At 39.7% G+C, this 22722-nt stretch overlaps 1 protein-coding gene across 1 annotated transcript in view; it reads left to right on the top strand.

Moving 5' to 3' along the window:
* LOC144506145 (superoxide dismutase [Cu-Zn]-like) overlaps positions 1-22488 on the top strand; it is a 30380-nt gene extending 7892 nt beyond the window's left edge. Inside the window, exons 2-5 of the mRNA XM_078231985.1 lie at positions 5599-5692; positions 12597-12666; positions 19479-19596; positions 21879-22488. Coding sequence (XP_078088111.1) covers positions 5599-5692; positions 12597-12666; positions 19479-19596; positions 21879-21989 — 393 coding nt within the window. The 3' untranslated portion in view covers positions 21990-22488. The remainder of the gene's footprint in view (positions 1-5598; positions 5693-12596; positions 12667-19478; positions 19597-21878) is intronic.
* Positions 22489-22722: the final 234 nt, after the last annotated feature.

The raw sequence follows: 22722 nt of genomic DNA on the forward strand, positions 1-22722 counted from the left end.
GTCACTCTTGGTGATTGTTATTGTCCCTCACCCAGAATACATTCTGTGCCCTTGCCACCCTCAGTGCTTCCTTCTGCTGCTGTTCAACATGCAGGAGTACTGATTTATCAGCTGAGGGGAGATGGTATATGATCAGCAGGAGGTTTCCTTGCCCTGGTACCATGAGACTTCATTGGAGTCTACATTGATGACTGCCAGGACAACTTCCTCACGATTTATAGCACTGCCGCCACTTCTGCAGGAATTATCTGTAAGGTATGATCCTGTGAGAATGACTATGATTAGTCTGTGAAACATCTCTCCCAATTTTAGCACAAGAACCCAAAGAAAAGTTATAAAGTTTATTTATTAGCCACAAGTAGGCTTACAATAACACTGCAATGAAGTTACTGTGAAAATCCCCCAGATGTTAGCAAGGAGAACTTTACAAGGTTGATAGGGTTAAGTTTGCCATTATCATCCTGTTTTATTCCTCCTCGTTTTCTTACAACTGAGAACTGAGTGGCTTGCTAAGACATTTAAAAGTCAAACACATTTGTCAATCAACCACACAATTATTGACATATAGGCCAGGTACGGACAGCAGGTATCCTTCTCTAAAAGACATAAGTGAACGAATTGAGTTTATACAATGGTTTTGTGGTTATTAATCACTTTTAATTCCAGATTTTTAAAATTGAGTTTAAATATTACCATCTACCGTGGTGGGATTCGAACTCATCGAACTAGTCCAGCAACAATATCACTGCGCCATTGCCTCCCCTGATTGATTTGTATTCTGGGTGGTTTGTACTCAATTACCTGCCAAACATAACAAATAAAACAATAATCATTCAGCTTAAGAGACACTTCTCCACAGATGGTATCCCACTGAAACTTACGACAGACAATGCTTGCCAATCATCTCTACTGAATTTTGCAACTTTGTATGTGTATGGGGCTTTGAATATATCACAAGCAACCCCTTATATCCATAATCAAATGGTTTGGTGGAACGGGCAGTTCACGCAGCCAAGCACACGGATCGCACAGACTACCGTGATGCACCTCTCAGCCTGCGAAATCTACAACAACAGGGCCTGCCTTCATCAACAGTGATATTTTTCCAGGTGATCAGGACAATGATTCCTTCTGCTGAGGCCTAAACTTGAAACTAATGCAAATTAAGAAGGAAAATATACTATGATCGAGATGTCCACAGACTAGACCCTCTAATACCAGGTCAAACCATCAAGATTCAGACCTCGCGTGACTATGATCAGTTGGTGCTGGTACACAGTAATGCCTTGCAACCAAACAGTTATGTGGTAACCTCAGATGGTGTCCACTATGTATGCAATCACCGTCATCTTCTGCTAGTAGCAGGGAACCAGCATCAAGAAATGACACAGCACTTCAGTCATCTGACCTATGGTACTAGCCCCCTGCACAACACATATACAGACTCCTGCCTGCGCAGACAAACACAGATGAAACGTCCTGTATTGCTAACAGTTGTGGAACCTAAACTGAATGTCCTTGAGCAGGTTATTACTGAGTAAGCGCTTGATGAAACTGTTGATCAAAAGTAGACTTATGGGCAGTAACTGGTTGGTTTGGATTTACCCTGTTTCTTGTGTATAGGAAATAACAGGGTAACAAAAGAAGTCATGCAGCAGGAGTGTGGGAATTATTTCTGGGAATGAGGACAGAGCACAAGTGTTGCATATGACTGTTGAGTTCAGAAATAAACTACCTTTGTTGGAAGTCTGTGTTGTTGGTCATTTAGGGGGCCCACAACTTTCTACATCCACAATCTCACCTTCTAACTGGGGAGCTGCAGCAAGTTGTCCATAAACCACTGACAGCCTGCTAGTATTTAAATAAGGCCTGACTTTGGTTCAGGCTACAGGCTGGCATGTAAACCATTAGAACAGCTGTTCTGCCAAATTCACCATTCCAGTGTCCGTTGGCAGAGACCGAAAAGCAAAATGAACAATAATCTATCAGTACAGACTTGTTGATTTTTAAAAAAAATACCTAAATGTTTGTGATTAAAATTTGTACTTCTGCTTTTAATTCCTCACACGATAATTCGTCGAAACACTTGACATTTCCTATCAACTCACTGTATTCACCAGGCTGCAGTCCTGCTGATTTATGTTCAAAAACTCAGCATACCTCTCGCCAAGCTGTTGCAACCCAGCTACAACACTGGCCTTTACCTGACAATAGAAAAAAATGCACAGGTCTCTCCTGTCCACAAAAAAAGGACAGATTCAACCTGGATGGTAATCACCTGTACTCCCAGAAGAATTTAAAGAATTGAATTGTATATTTGCAGCCTTTAATTTATAAAGAAAAGTATGAATGACTCTTGCACGTAAACCTGTAGTCCAAATCAAGTATCCAAACAGCCCTGCACGTGGCTATCAACATGTCTGACATTGTCTTATTTTAGGCTGCAGTGGGGAACTTCTGTAATGTCACTCAGGGAATCATGAAAGTTTAGATTTGCCAACTCACCAATGCCACCTTTAGCAAGTGGACAAATTCCATCTATTTTAGCATAACTTCAAAGCAACAGTGCTCTCACTCATACTTGTACCCTTGACTCTGCCGGGCTGTGCATTCAATTATCCCACCCGTAATTAGTAGTGCTGTGCTCGAGGTGGATGATAAAAGGCTTGAGGGGCCCTCTTACTTTCAACCTGTTTAAGCTGTTTTATAAGTTCAGAATACATCAATGCTTATCACTTCTGTAGGTATTTTGAGTGTGTTATATTTAGGGGAGTGCCCATTCTGTGCAATATTTACAGTATGATAATCCAGAGGTGTGAAAATTAGTTGTGATTTGGACTGAATGTTCATGTGCCTATCACTCCAATCTGCTTGGAGGCAGACTTACAAAATACTTGGTAAACAAAGCGAAGTACAAATTATGAAGTTGCATTTCACAGATTTTGAACATCTAGTTTTGATCATAGAATTTGACACTACAGAAGGAGGCCATTCAGCCCATCGAGTCTGTACCAACCACAATCCCACAAAGCCCTATCCCTGTAATCTCACACATTTACCCTGCTAATCCCCCTGACACGAGAGTCATTTTAGCATAGACAATCAACCTAACCCGCACATTTTTGGACTGTGGGAGGAAACCGGAACACTTGGAGGAAACCCACGCAAACATGGGGAGAACGTGCAAACTCCACACAGACAGTGACCCGAGGCCGGAATCAAACCCGGGTCTCTGGCGCTGTGAGGCAGCAGTGCTAACCACTGTGCCACCACTTTTCACCACTAAATATAATTGTCTTATTTTAATTTAATCAGTATATAAAATGAAGAAATGCTATGCTTCCCCACATAATTGGGTCACCTTAAATAAAAACAAAGTGTTGGAAAATCTAGCAGTAAGTTAACACTTCAATTTTAATATGGCTTATTCAAAAGAGTTTTATTGGACTTGAAAGGTTATTACTTTTCTGTCTGCACTGATGTTGCTGGACCTGCTGAGTTATTCCAGCACTTCATTTTTATTTCAGATTTTGAGCTTCCACAGTATTTTGCTTTCAACTTCTAAAAAAATTTCATCCATTCTAACCATTAAAACCTGATAAAAGCTTTCTTAATGGCTTTTTAAAAGAAAAACTGATTATCAGTGTATTTTTAAAATATCTCTCATGTTTACACTTGTGGGGATGCCAGTGTTGGACTGGGGTGGACAAGATGAGAGGTCACATGACTCCAGGTTATTATCCAACAGGTTTATTTGAAATCACAAGCTTTCGAAGCGCTGCTTCTTTGTCAGGTGAAGTCAATTCACGTGACGAAACAGCAGCACTCCGAAAGCTTGTGGTCTCAAATAAAGCTGTTGGACTATAACCTGGTGTTATGTGACCTCTCATGTTTGCACTTGGTGGCAGGGCTAGGTACTGAAGACCAGAGTTCTCCAAACACTGGAATAGATCTTGACTTCATAGAGTAGGGGGTAAGATGAATGATAGCAAGTCTGCAATTTGTTTTGCACTATTAACTCAAGATCTACACATGTTTCAGAGATTTATTTTACAATAGACCATGGATGGCTTGTTTTCAGTTTTAGGGAGGGCCTTATTTGCATTTGAACTTTTTTTGTGCTTTTTTTAAAAAACCTGTGTGAATACAGAATTGTAGGTAGAAAGTAGTGTTCCTCCTCCTCTACATTCTTTGTCAACTGTGAGTTATGACCTTATCTATCCTATGTTGGCTGGAACTTCATCCTGTCATATGGGCAGGATATTTTGAAATACTGTGAGAAATCAAGTATTTTCTTTTACAGTAATGCCTTTTCCACGAAAAAAAACTTTTTTAATTGTTGAGGTAATTAACCAGCTCATCTGAATATTTGCAAAATAGAATTAGTGTAAGTGTTTTTAAAGGATTAATGTTGCTTATGAATCCAATGGTGTCTCAGTTACAATGAAGAAAGTTCATTGAGATAAAAGTTTTCAAAACAAATGAGAATTAGAAGTTGCAGGACCAGAAGTTGCGGCATAAGGATTGGGTTTGAGGAGTCATGGGTACAGAAGTTAGGCATCACAATCTGAGGAGAAACAAGATTTGACGCCAAGGTGGTATGCTTAACATCAGGAAAATTAAATGGTGAGTGGGATTTAAATTGATAATGGCACAAATTTTAGTAGCTGATGGTAAATTAGGGAGGCCTGGAAACCAGAACAAAAATTGGATATTAAACGCAATGTAAATTAAAAAAGAAATAATGGACAATTGGGAACGGCTGTGGAATTAGGAAGCAGAATTGAAACACTCATGCCATCGACCTATTTAGTGGGCAAATTTAAAGACTACAGTAGGACAGGCAAACTTTTAACTTGTCAACCTAATGTTAACATGGATTTTCATTATAAATGTTTCTCGAGGCAGATTAAATTTTGTTTTGTCATAAAAAGCATTGTTTTAAAATGTGAAGTGGTAATAGCTGTAGACAGAAAGTGGGGGTAGGATTTAACACACTAGATTTTGGATGCTCTGGTTGGGTACCTATCATGACTAATGTGAGGTCTAAGTGATATTAATGGGCAAATCTCATTAGCATTTGATAGGCTATCCACCCAATTTCCTTGGCGATGGGCAACCTGCTCACTTGTAGGACCTCCCAATAGCTATTTAAAATGTGAATGTACCTTTGAAAAAAACAAGTCTGACTTTGAAGGAGACATCTTAACATTGAAAATAAGTTATCAGCATGCCTGTAGTTTCTAGGACACTCCTCTGGAGGTCATGCTTCAAGGTGTGAGGGCATGAAAGAGATTCTCTTGCTATTTGATAGAAACAAATCTACCAAACCTAACTAGCTTCAGGGCTGTGAGAAAGAGCAGAGCTAGTAAAGTCTTGTCACCTCCAGGAACTGGATTCCATATCCAAGAAGTTTAATTACCTTGCCCAGAGTGACAAGAGTGAAAACAGGCCTTGGTATCTCCTTTTCTCTGTATTACAATGTGGCAACAGCATTTCTCCCTCCCCAGTCTAGCAATGTGTACAACCTTCAACTGAACTAGTTTTTCACTATAAGAGTCTGTTTGATTGCTTGAATATGCAATTTTTATTTTGTAGGAAACTGAAGAAGTGTTTGTAAAAGGAACCATTGAGGGATTGAAACCAGGAAAGCATGGACTTTATGTTTGTGCTTTGGGAAATGTTACTAATGGTGCGTACTGTACAACCACGGTGTTTCCAAATAGCTATAGTTTTAAATATAAATTAATGTGTTAATTATGCAAGGCAAATAAACCTGAATAATTTGAAGTTTTTGTTGTTTCATATCTCATGGCATGTGATGGTCTTATTGATCATATATTGTTTTGGGTCTCATTTTCTGGATTTGCATCTGAAGAGGGAGGGTTTTTTTGATCATTTTATTACTGGGTTGCTAGTTCTTTACAGTAGGTGACACAAAAACCTTCCCGAAATAATAGGGAATCAAGAGTCTAGTGAGAATGAGGAACTGAAATAAATTAATTTGTTTGTATTATTTCATACATTATTTTTCTTTTGGAGAATAGTGGGCAAGTGTTGGAAGGATTAGCAGATAGATTATCAACCTGTTTTAAACTGTGTTAAAATTCTCCTTCCATGACATACAAGACAAGTGAGACTTGAAACCGGAGCTTCTGGTTTAGAGTTAGGACTACCACCTACTGAGCAAGATAATTACCAAAGGAGTCAATACTAGTAAAGAAAATAGTATTGGAGAAAGTGTGTCATTGGTGACAAATTCCCTAGACCTGACAACCTTAATCCTAAGTTTTAAATGAGACAGCTGCAGGGATAATATAGGCATTGGTTTAATTGGGGAGGCAGTGCACAGTGGTATTGCCACCGAGCTAGTATTCCAGAGACCCAAGGTTATGTTCTGGGGATCCAGGTTCGAATTCCAGATTTTTATTCAATTCAGATTTTACCACTGTTGATATAATGGGTTGGAGCTTGTGTGATTGATAAGTCATCAACAATACCCAGCGACAGTGAAGGAATGGTGATGTAGTTTCAAGTCAGGATGGTGTGACTTAGAGGGGAACTTGCCGGTGGTGGTATTCCAATATATTTGCTGTCCTTGTCTTTCTAGGTGATAGAGTTCGTGGGTTTGCAAGGTACTGTCAAAACAAAACTTTGAGTTGTTGCAGTGCATTGTGTATATGATGTACACTTGCTACCATTGTACATTGGTGGTGGATGATGTGAATGTTTAAGGTGGAGGGTGTTTGCCAGCGAAGCTGACTGCTTTTTCCTGGATGGTGTTGAGTGCTACGAGATCCAAATTAATTTATCAGCAATCAGGGCTGTGAACTCCAAGTCCTGACAGGCTTCAGGGTTTCCATGCATGTAGGGACCAGCAGCAGGAAGTGCATGCGCAGTCTGGCATTTTATAGCTCTTCAGGCCAAAGATGGGCCCAGTGAGCCTGCATAAAAAGAAAACGAGACAAAAACCTGGATTCTGTAACTTGGAAAAAGACACCATAATTGGAGAAGAGTCCCAGACACACGACAAGGAGAGGTCCCAGCTCAGAAGAGAGAGGAGCTTGAAAAAAGCTACAGTTAATAGACTTTATGTAATGGGAACTTTGGAGTCCTGATGGTCTAAGGAGGCAGCTGAAGATTGGTGACTCCGTGCTGCAGACAGTTGAGGCAAAAATAACCCTTTGGAGCAATAGTGTTTTGTTTGGTACAGCCAAAGAGCTGCATTTGTGCTTATGAATTGTCCCTGGAGTGCAGACTCATGAGTCCAGGGAAACAGTGTTGGGAGACAAGTTTGAACGCTGTAAAGTGGACTGTTGTTGAGACCGTCCAAATTGGAGTGACTGTTGGAAAGGATTGAATCCCTCATGAGAAAGATAAAGGGCGGAAATTTCTGTCCGTGCTCGCCCCAGAGCCGGAAAATCCCAGCTGAGGTCAACGGACCTTTGCATGGTCTGTATCCCGCCCTCTACATTACCCGTGGCAGGTGGGACAGGAAAATTCCGCCCAGAGTTTCAATGAGATTTGTTGACTTGGTGTTTACTGACATCTGAGTAGTTGTTGAGAAATCTGTGGAATCTGATTTTGCACCTACCATTTATTGTGTAGAGGACTATTAAACCACTTTTTGACATTTATTTCATGTGTACCTCATTTTAACCCTGTATATTAGAGTATAAGATAGATATTGAAAATTGTGTAGTAAAGTTTATTTCGTTGTTCAAAAACCATTGCATCTTGTGGTTTTATTATCTTAACAAGTGTCTTGAATATCAGACTTTGCCTACTATAAACAAAAAGTTACTGGTCCCTAAGAACTTTGGGGCATAGTCCTGGATCATATAAATTAGGAGCTCTTGTGATTTTTTAAATCCACAGATACAAGGGATGGTATTTGCTGAGGTTGAGGCAGATGGGATTTCCACAGAGAATTTTGCTTTTGTGATTGCTGAACAGAATGGCTTTGTCAATTGTTAGGGCTTTTCTGGAGAGGGAAGATTTATCCAATTTACTCCAATTAACCATGGATAGGTTAATTTCATTGGCAGAAAATGCCAATGGAGTTAAAAGCAGGGGCTAAAATGCAGATATTAAGGTAATAGCACAGCATTTGGAATCAATGGAAAGAAAAGCAAGACACAGCTATAATGCTGCTTCACTTAGCTAGATTTTGTTGCAGATGAAGCAGCTTGAGATAGAGAAAATTAGGAACTTGAACTTGAAATGAAAAAGCTTGAACTTGAAAAAGAGGAAAAGAAAGAGAAATATGAAACTTTGAGCTTGGAGTTACAAAGAGTGAAATATATCAGACAGCATGAACTGGCTACAGAAAGCTTAGGTTATGGGTGAAAGAGGGCCGAGTAGCCTTTGGGAAGAACAATCCTCAGAATATATAATAGCGAAAACTATGGTACTTATGCTTCAGGAACAAGCTCTTAAACATTATCAGTCAACATTTAAATTAAACTTTAAAGAAAAGACCAAATGAAATGTTTGTAGAATTTACTAAGGAGAAATAAATATTGCGGGACCGGTAATTTTGGGTGCTGAAACTTTAACAGAATATTGAGAATGTGGGAGAACTAATGATACTAGAATTTTGAAACAGCATCCTAATAACTATTAAGTCACACCTGGAAGACTAAGGTTTCTAAGGTGCGGTAAGTTCTGGCAGGAGGGTTTGATATATCACATAGGCAGTTGGGGGGGGGGGGGGGGGCAGTAGATCTCCATTTGTAAACCTACAGGGAAGTTGGGGAATAGAAAAGAACCTTAAGGAGAAGGCGGAAGTGGTTCACTTCAATATAAATTACGGTATAAATGATAAAAGTAAAATAATTAGAAAGCATTTATTACTATAAGACAAGATATCCCGTAGCCAATTGTTGGAAGCTGTGTGGTATATCGGTGGTAATAATTTGAGTGCTTAAGAAGTCTTCAGTAAATTGAATTATTACTGTGGCAGTTGTTTCTATTTTACCTATTGAAAGGATAGAAGCAACTTCAACAAATTTGATTAATTTCAAGTATCAAAAGTCTATTAAGCATCGTGAGAAATGCTCTGAAGAAGGAAAGGAATCGCTGATGAATTAGAACAGCTGGTTGAAGGCCAAATTAAAAAGTGAACCTGGCACTTGGTCGTGAAATGAACAATGAAAGTCTTGAACTCCGATGCAGTATGGAGAACAAAAAGGATGACGTGTATTCTGGGAGATCGAGACTTCAAAAGCAGCTAAGAAAAATCATAAACAGATCGAGGATCCAATTAATAAATTGAAAGAGTATAAGGAGCAGTTAGTAATCATGGAGGAATGATTCTGAAGTGAAGAAAAGACAAGTGAAGTCGTTAAGCTTGTATAAGGTTTTATGGATTACTTTTGAAATAGACAGCTGAACTTGCCAGAGCAATTGCTGAACTGAATGAAAAGGTTAATAAATTTGGAAAATAATTGAAAAATATGATAGGAAACAGATATTTGGATGAAATTGTGAAAGAAGTGGAGATGAACCTTCCATTTTTCAACTGTCACTGAGAAGAATATGAATGTGTGCAGAAGGATGTGGCTCGAAAATGACTTGAATAAATAGGAAAATTCCTTTGGTGCAGTTTTATGTGATTGGTGTTAATCAAAACAAAAAATACATTATGGAGTGAGTGAAGAAAATTTTAACTCGCCAATCAAACACAGTTTCTGTAGCAAACTTAAAGTACCCATTGAAGGCATGTTTCCATAACAGAAAAGAAAAGTAAGAAAAACCCATGTTCTCCTGTATTAAAGTTGAAAAACCTATGCAAAAGTTATTTGGATCACATCATGTGACTCATGCATTCATATGTGAAGAGGGGAAGACCATATGAGTATTGGCTTGCGATTGTACCAGAAAGGTTGTAAACCCAAGGTACAAACTAGAAATTCAGGCTGATCAGGATGTTTCTAAAGAAAGGTTATATGTATATTCCTCATGAAAAAAAAAGGTTGTTGAGAAATCAATCGTGGAATGCGCTTTGGTTGCATCTTCCATTTATTGTGCAGTGTGGTGTGTTTGACCACAGTTAAAGTTTATTTATTAGTCATAAGTAGGCTACAAGTAATTTGCCTGTTATTTCATATGTACCTAATATTAACTCTAAATGTTGGAATATAATTGTTTTTATCTTTCTGACCTTGTATGGTAAAGTTTATTTTGTTTGTTCCAAACTTGTGGAATTCCGTGGCTTTATTTTCTTAGCAAGAGGCTTGATTATCGTCACATGTATTAACACAGTGAAAAGTATTGTTTCTTGCGCGCTATACAGACAAAACATACCGTTCATCGAGAAGGAAACAAGAGAGTGCAGAATGTAATGTTACAGTCATAGCTAGGATGTAGAGAAAGATCAACTTAATGCAAGGTAAGCCCATTCAAATGTCTGACAGCAGCAAGAAAGAAGCTGTTCTTGAGTCAGTTGGTATGTGACCTCAGACTTTTGTATCTTTTTCCCGAAGGAAGGTCAATGGATGGGAGGCTGGTTTGCGAGATGGATTGGGCTACATTCATGATCTTTTGTAGTTTCTTGTGGTCTTGGGCAGAGCAGGAGCCATACCAGGCTCTAATACAACCTGAAAGCATGCTTTCTATGGTGCATCTGTAAAAGTTGGTGAGCTTCGTAGCTGACATGCCAAATTTCCTTAGTCTTCTGTGAAAGTAGAGGCGTTGGTGGGCTTTCTAAACAACAGTGTTTGCATGGGGGGACCAGGACAGATTGGTGGTGATCTGGACACCTAAAAACTTGAAGCTCTTGATCCTTTCTACTTCGTCCCCATTGATGTAGACAGGGGCATGGTCTCCTCTACGCTTCCTGAAGTCGATGACAATCTCCTTTGTTTTGTTGACATTTGAGGGAGAGATTATTGTTGCCGCACCAGTTCAGCAGATTCTCTATCTCATTCTGTACTCTGTCTCGTCATTGTTTGAGATCTGACCTACTACGGTGGTGTCGTCAGCAAAGTTGAAAATCGAATTGGAGGGGAATTTGGCCACACAGTCATAAGGAGTATAGTAGGGGGCTGAGGACACAGCCTTGTGGGGCACCGGTGTTGAGGATGATCGTGGAGGAGGTGTTGTTGCCTATCCTTACTAACAATGGTCTGTGAGTTAGGAAGTTCAGGATCCAGTCTCAGAGGGAGGTGCCGAGGCCCAGGCCACGGAGTTTGGAGATGAGTTTTGTGGGAACGATAGTGTTGAAGGCTGAGCTGCAGTCAATAAATAGGAGTCTGACATGGGTGTCCTTGTTATCTAGGTGTTCCAGGGTTGAGTGCAGGGCCAGGGAAATGGCATCTGCTGTGGACCTGTTGCGGCGATAGGTGAACTGCAGTGGATCCAGGTAGTCCGGGAGGCTGGAATTGATTAGTGCCATGACTAACCTTTCGAAGCACTTCATAATGATGGATGTCAAAGCCACTGGCCGATAGTCATTAAGGCACGCTGCTTGGCTTTTCTTGGGTACTGGGATGATGGTCGTTGTCTTGAAACGGATAGGGACCTCAGATTGTTGTAAAGAGAGGTTGAAGGTGTCTGTGAATACCCGCACCAGCTGATCCGCGCAGGATCTGAGTGCACGTCCGGGTACCCCATCTGGGCCAGTTGTTTTCCTTCAAGGGTTGACCTTCAAGAAAGCTGCTCTGACATCTGCTCTTTCTGACCTCTTGTTCAAAACAGGCATAGTATGCATTGAGCTCATCAGCGAAGGGTGCGTTGGAGCTGGCGATTTTACATGCGTTCATCTTGTAGCTTGTTATGTCTTGCAGACATAGCCATAGTCGGGACTTTATCTACTTTAAATAAAAAGTTGCTGGATCTTATCAAGAATTGGGAATCTGGTTCAGGATCATAACATTGAACTGCTTGTTTGTTGTTGGAGCTGCATTCATCAATGCAAATGGAGTGTATTTCATCACACTCCTCCTTGTAGATGGTGAATAGGCTTTGGGGAATCAGGAAGTGAGGTATTTGCCACAGAATTCCCAGCCTCTGACCTCTTGCAGTCGCAGGATTTATATGGCTGGTACAGTTCAGTTTCTGGACAATGGTAACCGACAGGATGCTGATAGTGAAAGATTCAACAATAGTAAATACCAATGAATGTCAGACAAAGGGAGATGGTTGGAGTCCCGTTTGTTTAAGATGCTCATTGTCTGGACTTGTGTGGTGCAGGTGTTTCTTGCCAGTTGTCAGCCCAAGCCCAAGTGTTTTCCAGGTCTTGCTACATTTGGACATGGACTGCTTCAATATCTGAGGAGTTAGGCATTGTGATGAAAATTGTGCAATCATCAGCAAGCATCCCTACTTCTGACCTTATGATGGATAGGTCATTGGTGAAGCAGTTGAAGATGTTAGGGCCTAGGACACTACCCAGAGGAACTCCACCCTATTCTCATACTTGTACTAGTCTATTGGATTACGTAACTTTCTTAATTTGGCCATTCAGAAATCATAGAAGTATTGGTATTGCATATTTCAAGTTTATTCTCTGCACCTTATTGTTAGCAAAATATATGAATAAACTTCCAGGGAAGAAGTGATCACTCAAGGACTAAGTAAATTATTTATTTTAGGCTACGCCAGTTCAGGAACTCATTATAACCCCTGTGATAAAAAACATGGTGCACCAGAAGATACTGACAGGTGAGTTTTTGATTTAATAAATTTAATACTTAGTTCTGCAATTAGGAAATTTTATTTAGTTTCTAAGCAGTGTTCTGAGTGGATCAATTTGTGCTCCAGAGCTGTAAAATGTAAACATAAAATGTAGCAGCCACCTGTATTTTTAAATAGTTTTTGATCAACCTTTTTGTAACTTGGACAAATTAAGTTCATAATCTACAAATTATTTGTCTCCAAATATTGTGAAGATTATGCAAGACTGAGTTTATCAATTGTTTAGTATTTTTGTTCATAACTTACCCTGAGTGTCATTTTATTTGGTTTATGTTAGGATCTAAACCTTAAGATGCCCAAAATTTGTTCAGTATTAAAGTGGAAATTCAAATCATCCTTCATGATAAGAATCTGAAACTCCAGCAAAAATATGTTAGCCATTCCACTTAAAATGTAGTAATTCATAGCAAAACTTCAACTTTAGTTTGTCCTTATTGTCAAGATTTTTAGCTTTGAATAAAATAAAGTAAAAGAATTGGGTAAAAGGGGAACTGATGAGTGCAGCTGTCTTGGTGGCATGGTGGCACAGTGGTTAGCAGTATTTCTTCACAGCTCCAGGGACCTGGGTTCAATTCTGTCCTTGGGTGACTGTGTGGTGTTTGCACTTTCTTCCCATGTCCATGTGGGTTTCCTCCAGATTCTCCAGTTTCCTCCCACAGTCCGAAGATGTGCAGGTTAGGTAGATTGGCCATGCACAATTGACCCTTAGTATCTCAGGATGTGTGGGTTAGGGGGATGAGCAGGGTAAATATGTGGTTATGGGAATAGGGCATGGGTAGGATGCTCAGTCAAAGAGTCAGTGCAGACTTGATGGGCCGAAAGGCCTCTTTCTGCACTGCAGGGATTCTATGATTCTATAGAGCGTTTTTGATATGCAAATTAGCTTAGCAGCAGGGAAACAAGTGTTTATTTAAGTGACATGGGGTAAATAATTTTAGGTATGAAAACTGTAGAAGAGGTGAGTTCAAATGGAGATTGAAGAATACAATTCACGTTTATATGCTAAAACTCTGGTCCAGGACGAGTTATGTAGATAGGAGAACAAAAGGGAAATGTGGCATTTTAGTAGCCAGTTAATTTCTGAGTTCAGGAGAGGACAACAGCTGGTGAGCAGTCAGGATCATGGCCACACCCAGCTGCAAGGCGGAACTCTCCCAGACCACAAAAGTCTAAGCTCCAAGTGGCTGTTTTGAAAACCTCACAAAAATACTATGCTGAACCAAAGAAAACTTCCTAAACTTAAAGACAACTCATGGATGGTAACTATTTGCTGGATTTAGTGGGATATTGATTTGGAACAAGGGACTTTTCTCAGAGTTCAGAAAAACAGATAGATGGAACAGGGTTAATTCCATAAGATTCTGTGTGTGGCCATTATTTTAGTTAAGTGTACCTTTGTTTTGTATTGTGGTTTTTCTCTATGTGTTTCTTTTAAATTAATATTCTTTTATTTGAATGCAACAGTAAGACTAACCCTTCCTCATTGGCTTGCATATTTTTTCTCTCGTTATACCAAATCACAAAAGATACATTTAAGAACAGGTGTTCCAAGTTGCCCTTCTGGATTTTGGGATACCCTCACATCTAACTTCAACAGGATTCTAACATTGTGTGTGTATTTTATAGTAAATTATTTCTTTCTTGCTTCTATATTTAGATAACAATTGTGGATCTCAACAAAAGCATCTTGTTTTTCTGAAGCAAGATTGAAAAACAAGATAACTTGCATTTATATAGCACTTTTTATGTATGTAGAATGTTCCAAAGCAATGTGAAACTCATATTACTATTTGAAGGGTAATTCTTGTTGCTAAAGGACAGCGTGACAACCACTTTCAATGCTGCAAGGTTGCAAAAATCATTGGGTGACAAATGTTGGTCAAGATCACACACTACTTTGTCAGATAAAGATATGGGATCTGCACAGGTAGATGGTTTTCTTTCTGTTTAACATTTAAACCAAAGTCAACAGAAGTGATTTTAACTGGTCCTTCATGACAGAAAAAAGAATTATATACTGTTAAATTTGCCTTAGCATCTCTGCTATTCATCCCTTCTGTATTCCCTTTGACTGCTGTGTTAATTGTTTTTCTTTTAAAATAGGTTGAGTTGCTCACCATAAACAGGTGAGGGCCTTTTGAATGGATGAAAGTTGAGGTCCTCCAATGTCATGAGATCTTGGGCACAAAATTGGTGCTGAGAAGGACTTAGAAAAAAGGAACAAGTAATTACAGGAATAAGTATTACGTGGATGGACTTGAAACTGGTATCTGATGCTGATACAACTGCAGCCTGAATTTCTCAAGCTGGCTGTGTGGTTTGCTTGGTTGACTGAAGGGTTACAAGCAATGTTCTTTCTAAACTTGGTTGTGCCACAACCCACCAAAAGTAATCGGATAGCTTCGGAACAGATTTAACAGCTCAAAACTAGGCATCCATGAGGTGCTGGGGACCATCAGTAGCAGCAAAATTGTATTCACAACCTAACTTCATGGCCTGGCATATCCATCATTGTACCATTAACATCAAGCCAAAGGATCAACCTTGGTTCAGTGAAGAGTGCAGGAAGGCATGCCAGGAACAACACTAGCCATATCTAAAAATGAGATATCAACCTGGTAAATTACAACACAGGACTACGTGCATGCAAGAGAGAGACAGCAAAATGTTCTGACAACTGATGGACCAGATCAAAGTTCTGCAGTTTTACCACATCCAGTCATAAATGATTGTTCACAATCAAATAACTAATAGGACTAGCAGATGGCTCCACAAATCTACCCATCCTCAATAATTGGGGAGTCCAATGCATCAGTGCAAAATACAAGGCTGAAACCTTGTATTGAGGGGCGGCATGGTGGCACTGTGATTAGCACTGCTGCCTCTCAGCACCAGGGACCTGGGTTCAATTCCGGCCTCGGGTCAGTGTGTGGAGTTTGCACATTCTCCTCGTGACTGCGTAGGTTTCCTCCCACAGTCCAAAGATGTGCGGGTTAGGTTGATTGGCCAGGCTAAATTGACCCTAGTGTCAGGGGATTAGCAGGGTAAATATGTGGGGTTACAGGAATAGGGTCTGGGTGGGATTGTAGACTCGATGGGCCGAATGGCCTCCTTCTGCACTGTAGTGATTCTATAATTCTATGGGAAACATTGACAATCATCTTCATCCAAAACTGCTGAATGGATGATTCATTTTGGCCTTCTCCTGAGATCTCCAGTATCATAGATGCCAACCTTCAGCCAGTTCAATTCATTCCACCTGATATCAAGAAATACGGAAGATGGTGTGTACAGCAAAGCCTATAGGCTCTTACAACATGATGTGGAGATGCCGGCGTTGGACTGGGGTAAGCATAGTAAGAAGTCTCACAACACCAGGTTAAAGTCCAACAGGTTTATTTGGCAGCACAAGCTTCAAGGACTTCAAGTCCTCACTCACCTGATGAAGGAGCAGCGCTCTGAAAGCTTGTGCTGCCAAATAAACCTGTTGGACTTTAACCTGTTGTGAGACTTCTTACTGCTTTTACAACATACCAGTAATAGACCTGTGCTCCAGAACTAGTTGCTCCCCTAGCCAAGGTGTTTCAGTAGAGCGACAACACTGCCATCTACCTGACAATGTGGAAAATTGCCCAAGTATATCATGTCCATAGGAAAAAAAAGTAAAAATCCAGTCTGGCCATTTGCCACCCCATGAAGCTCCTCTTAATCATCGCTTGCATACCAATAACCTACTCAGTTTGGGTTCAGCCAGGGGCAATCAGCTCCTGACTTCATTGCAATCTTTGTCTAAATGTGGACCGAAGACTTGACCTCCAAAGGGGAGGTGAGATCAACTGTTCTTGACATCAAGGCAGTATTGACCAAGAATGGCTTCAAGGAGCGCTAGAAAAACTGAAGTCAAGGGAAATGTGGGAGAGGAGAGGAGAATAGGATTTGGTGTTAGGGGGCTCGGGGGGGGGGGGGGGGGGGGAGAGTCGTTTGGGGGGTGGGGATGGGGGTGTAGTCCAGTGGGGGGGATTTGGAGGAAGGGGGTTTCAGCATGATAGTTACTCAGGATTGAGAAGTGGTTTTCATTTTTCTAACTTTTCTGTGTAACTATTGCAGGAAGACACTTGGAACCATGTGAAGTTTGCTATTTATATTGTACCTTTGGATGGTTCTGATTGCAGAACCATTTTAACCTTATAATGGTTATAACCATTATAACTCCCAGAAATTCAGATAAGATAAGGAGAATATGATCGAAGTGGGTTGGCCGCAAAAAATAAAATGCTAATGAGGATGTGAGCAGTCCTCCCCAACTTCAGAGATTGTATAGGGAATCAGAATGATACAGAAGTCTGTGTGTTCTCACAGCAATAAAATAAGACACTAGACTGGAGTGCTGGCAGCTCAAGAGAGAGCCAGTGGGTTGGAACCTGACAAAATACCCTAGCATTTTGTCCTTAAAAGAAGTGTCTGAGTACCCCCCTAAAAAAAATGAGCAAGCCCACTTTACTGCTTATAGAGATACTGGGACCACTCGATTCTTGATGCTGGATAAAGATCTGACCCTCTCCCCAGAAACTTTCTAGAATGTCAACGTATTAATGGAGTTGTAGGAGAATACATGTCCATTTCCCTCCATTGAATCTGCTTAGAGTGAAATAGGCTTAGGCCTAGTCACTGTAGCAATTGTACCTGAGCTGCCTGTGACAGGACTAAATGGCTTAGAATGATTTTGCTGGCATTAAGATGATACTGCCTCTTATAATCCTAGACTAGCCAGGTGAGAAAGGAAAACTGAGCAGCTACAGGAGAAAGTTCTGGAGATTTTTCCTGATTGGTGACCCACTCCCAAGCCACACAGGTAAATTTAAATGAAAAGGAGACGGCACCGTAGCTGAAGGTCTAGTTAACTGAAATCTTCTTTGAAAAGCTATCTAAAGGAGATGAGGCGCTCAGTCAAATCTCCCTAATTAAAACACAAATAGGCAGATACTGATTTAAAATGCAATATGCAGACACTTGCTCAGGTAGAAGCGGCCCAAGTTCCCAAATGGAGACTCCTGGAAGAGCAGCCTATGGGGAATGGATGGTGCTCCACCAAAATTGCAGTACTCCCAGGATTTCATTAGGAAATCTTGTGATTTGCCTATGCTATTCTGATGGTGATACATGTCATTACCTGCAAAATTTTAGCCCATATAAGTAGGCACTTTTTCTGGTCTGTTATGCCAGCAGACTTCAAAACCTGTCACATTTATCGGGTTGTGGGGAACATCAGGCCACAATTAAAGTAGTCCATCTCAAACCCATACTAGCATTTGGTGACCCTTTTAACCAAATCCTGATAGGCCTTTCACTCACCTGAAGAGGAATGAGAGTGGAGCAGAAGTACAATTAACAGAAGAATACTGAGCAGTGTAGATCTTGGAGTGCATGTCCACATCCAAGGGATGCAAACAATAGGAAAATATAACGACAAAAGATTCCTGTGTAAATGCCAGAATATGCATGCAGAATGAATGTGCGTTTTTCCTTGCTTCACAAGAGAATTGTGTAAAAATGCCATTACATTCTATTTTTCTTGTGCAGATGGTATGTCATGCTGTTCATGGACAAGCAAGAAGTTTTGGATATTATGGATTGTAAAATCATACTTTGTGAAAGTGGCCACAAAACCTGTTAAGATGGTTGCAACTTAACTTGGAACGATGGGCATTTAAACTTTGAATAGTATTCAGTTATGTGGCCAAGACTTAGTTGAACATGAACCTGAACATGATATGAAGCCACTTGTGAAGTTTATCTCATTATTTAAGGATGACGAATGTTTGAAGAATTTGGGACCACTAGACCAATAGTCTGAGTGTCATATTGAACAAAGGAGGATATTTGAGCTCAAGTTGGGGCAGAGATAAGAGTGAATGACCATTGTCAACAGCGATAATATCATTGTGGTCTGGACCCCAGTTCTGTGACTGAAACTAACTTTCAGGAACTGCAGTTTATAATATCCTGAACGAAGCAAATCCAGAGAAGAGAAACATCTGAAATAGCTGAAAGTCTTCTCCGCATCCAAAGCACTGTACTTGTTTCAGCTTCCAGGTCCACCTGAGACCCAATCTCCTGGTTATTGGTCTACAAGAGGCTTCAAAGCTTCATGAGAATCTTTTGTTTCTAAAATGATTTCACTTCAACTGAAGTATCAACCAAGGAGACATCCGGCCTATCTCAAGCTAAAGACTGTTATAAATTCATTTTTTATAAGTACAGCTTTAAATTTGTATGTTATCTTTCCATGTGTGATAATGTGAGTGAGGCAATTGGTTGAGACTTAGCTTGGATGTTTGAAATGCAAAGTGCATGATTATAAATAAAGTTTATTTTTAAAATCACTGAAAAGCCTGCTGCTTTCAATTAATTTTTATTTTAAATTATTTACTTTCATTTTAAATGAGGAAAAATCCCTCCTGAGGGTAAGGAAATACATACATATAGCTTGCACACAAACAACCTGATTATGGACTAGAAGGGACCACACAAATTTTGTCAGTAACACTGCTCTAATAAGCTTCAAGAATTGTCTTTGCTGAACATGGTCTAAGGCACCATACTTCATTTGGATAAGGGTTGTGATTCAAGTGTTCCCTAATCTCGCTACGCTCCTTTCAATTGTGTTCTGTTTCATGTGTATTAAGGTGCTATATAAATGCATTATCATTATTTTGTAGTTTCTTGTGCCTCCTTGTAAAAACTATTTATAATTTCAAAGTATTTGCAATTCATTGTAGACATGTTGGTGACCTGGGTAACATTGAAGCTAATGATGATGGTGTCGCTACATTTGAAATGCATGATCGACTTCTTCGTTTGGCAGGAAATTATTCAGTAATTGGACGCACTTTGGTGGTAAATATTGTATTCTGCAGTGGTAAATATTGTATTCAATTTTTGAATGCTAGACTGAACAAAAGGTTTGTTGTAATTAATGTTGAAGCACAACATTTCATACCTTTGATTTGATGAATTTGTACTCGTGCCATCATGTCACCGTTTCATTGGGCAGTTCTAGGACAGTTATTCATCTCAATAGTTGTTATCCACATTCACTGATTAACTTGATCCATTGCTGTCTATGGCAACATAGACATTTCCTTGGTCCCAGCAGTACTGAAATATATCGCTATAATGGTGGACTCTGTTCTGAAGACTATCTTTCATCATTTTGAAAGCTAAATAAAGCATAATCAATCACTTCTGCTGGGAACTTACTCATTGAGAATTTACTAATCTGTAGTGCCAAGTAAAGCTTGTTACTTGGCATTACATAATTAAATAGTTATTTGAAGCACAGAAATAGACATTTCAGCCCAAAAGGTCCATGCTGCTGTTGATGCTCCACACGAGATTCCTCCCACTTCTTCTTTTAACCCTATTAACATAGTCTATTGTTTTCTCCCTTGTGTCTATCCAGCTTCTCTTTAAATCTGGATCATCAGTGAATGGCAATACCATATTCTCTTGCCTTCGCTTATCAAATTACCAAACTTTCTGACATGGGTCTGTTATCCTGGGGTGAGAAAATATGTTCCTCCACATGATGCTAGTAACTGCCATTGGTGATCGATCTTGCATATCCAATAGGTGATTGCGTCTCTTGTGAATTTCACATCGGAGCATCCATAAATACATTGCAGTAGAATTCTGGGCTAATATCCTTGTTCTGTCTTTGCTTGTCTGAGCTCTCCTTTGGGATCCTCCAGTATGAGGTTGACATCATGAAGTATTTCAAAAGTCCGAGGAATCCTTTGGTAACAAATCTTTGAACAATCCTGTCAAAACTGGAGGAAACAATACAGCAGTTATGGTTCTCAAAAGATGTTTCCACCTTAAGTTGCTGCAGGCTGTTAAAACCAGCAGCAAAAAGCTCAGATCAGCCATTGTTCTATTGAATAGGCTCAACAGGTTTAATGGCCTACTCCTATGTCTTGCTTACTGCTCATAAATCTCCATTGCTATTTATGTGGGAGTAATTTTCCTGTCCTATGCTTTAAAATTGGAATAACTTGATTGCACTCAGTAGTGTTGTACATCATTAACTTTGTAAAGAGCAAATTGTCTGGGCTCATTTGTGTAATCTCTTAAGTGAACTGAGAATCCACTTTCTTCCACTGAATTACATACTGTGGTTTATGAACAGACATAAATAATTAGCTATCTATTAGCCAGAGTACCAAACGTTTTGTGAACATTTTGATCTTGCAGTTGGGAGAATTAAGTTGCCACCAAGCTCTGTTGATGAACTGAAAATATTTTGAGTAATGTGTTCTCATAGAATCATAGAAAGTCGGAGCAGGAGGAGGCCATTTGGCCCTTTTTGAGCTTGCTCAACCATTCATGATCATGACTGATCATCCAATTCAATTTGCCTGATCCCACCTTAGTCCTGTTAGAATTTATAGGTTTCTATGAGATTTCTCCTCATTCTTCTGAACTCCCATGAATACAATCCTAGCCAACTCAATCTCTCCTTGTACATCAGTCTTGCCATCCCAGGAATCAATCTGGTAAACCTTCTCTGCATTCCCTCTCGGGCAAGAACATCCTCAGATAAGGAGACCAAAACTGTATACAATATTCAAGGTGTGGCCTCACCAAGACCCTATAAATTGTATCAAGACATTTCTGCTCCTGTACTCGATTCGTCTCGCTATGAAGGCCAACATACCATTAGCCTTTTTTACTGCCTGCTGCACCTGCATGCTTACCTTCAGTGACATTCGGGTCTTGTTGCACATTCCCTTCTAATTTATGGCCGTTCAGATAGTAATCTGCCTTCCCATTTTTGCTACTGAAGTGGATAACCTCACATTTATCCAAATTATACAGCATCAGCTATTCATTTGCCCCCTCACCCAACTTGTCCAAATCACACTGGAGGATCTCTGTATCCTCCTCACAACTCTGCAAATCTGGAGATACTACATCTAGTTCCCTCATCTAAATCATTTATAGTGAATAGCTTGGGTCCCAGCGCGACCCCATTAGTCACTGCCTGCCATTTGGCAAAAGACTTCTTTATTCCTACTGTTTGTTTCCTATCTGCCAACCATTCTCATTCGAGCAACTAATTGCATTTGAAAACTCTATGGTATTTGAAGGTTAAGTTATTAACCTTTTCTTCTTCAAAGGTTACTGAGAATGAAGATGATCTGGGTAAAGGTGAAAATGAGGAGAGTGCTGCAACAGGAAATGCTGGAAAAGGTGTAGCATGGGGTATAATTGGAATAGCGAACAAATAAATTAAGTAGCACAAAAATCAAATGAATAATACTGTGCTGAATAACAACATTATGTTTTAGTATGCAAGTATACAATTAGCTAAAAATTAGTTTGATGTAGTAATTGAATATCTCCTTTGAAAGTTGTTTATTTTCTAAATCTTCAGTCTTTGTGGTAAAATGTTATGTTAGAATTTTAACCGTCATTTTATTGTTTTGATCGTATCAACTGAGTTAATCTTCAACCAATTTTACAAGTTTTGCTACAGTTATGTGAGTCCTAAACATTGTCAACTCTGATAGGAAGTGAAAACCAATGTAGAAGATTTTCTAGAGCTTTTATCTTAATAGGGTTTAACCAAATATAAACAATTATCTATGCCTTCTTGATATGTTAAGTTTGTAAGTTCATTGTTACAACAATTGTAAATTGCTCGCAACTCACTGCTCATATGTAATAATCCATAAAGGCAATTTTGCCTGTTCAAAAATTATTGAAAAGAATAAAAAGACAAAGTTGAAAACTAAGAACAAAAAGTAAAACTTGTCATTCAATTACAAATTCAAAAAGGTGGAATAGAGTAATTCCATGGTGCGCGAGGTCCTTAATTATGTTGACTGCTTTTCTGAGGCAGCGGGAAGTGTCCATGGATGGGAGGCTGGTTTGAGTGATGGACTGGGCTTCGTTCATGACTCTTTGTAGTTTCTTGCAGTCTTGGACAGAGCAGTAGTCATACCAAGTTGTGATACAACC

The sequence above is a fragment of the Mustelus asterias genome, chromosome 17, assembly GCF_964213995.1.
Source record: "Mustelus asterias chromosome 17, sMusAst1.hap1.1, whole genome shotgun sequence".
NCBI classification, from domain to species: Eukaryota; Metazoa; Chordata; class Chondrichthyes; order Carcharhiniformes; family Triakidae; genus Mustelus; species Mustelus asterias.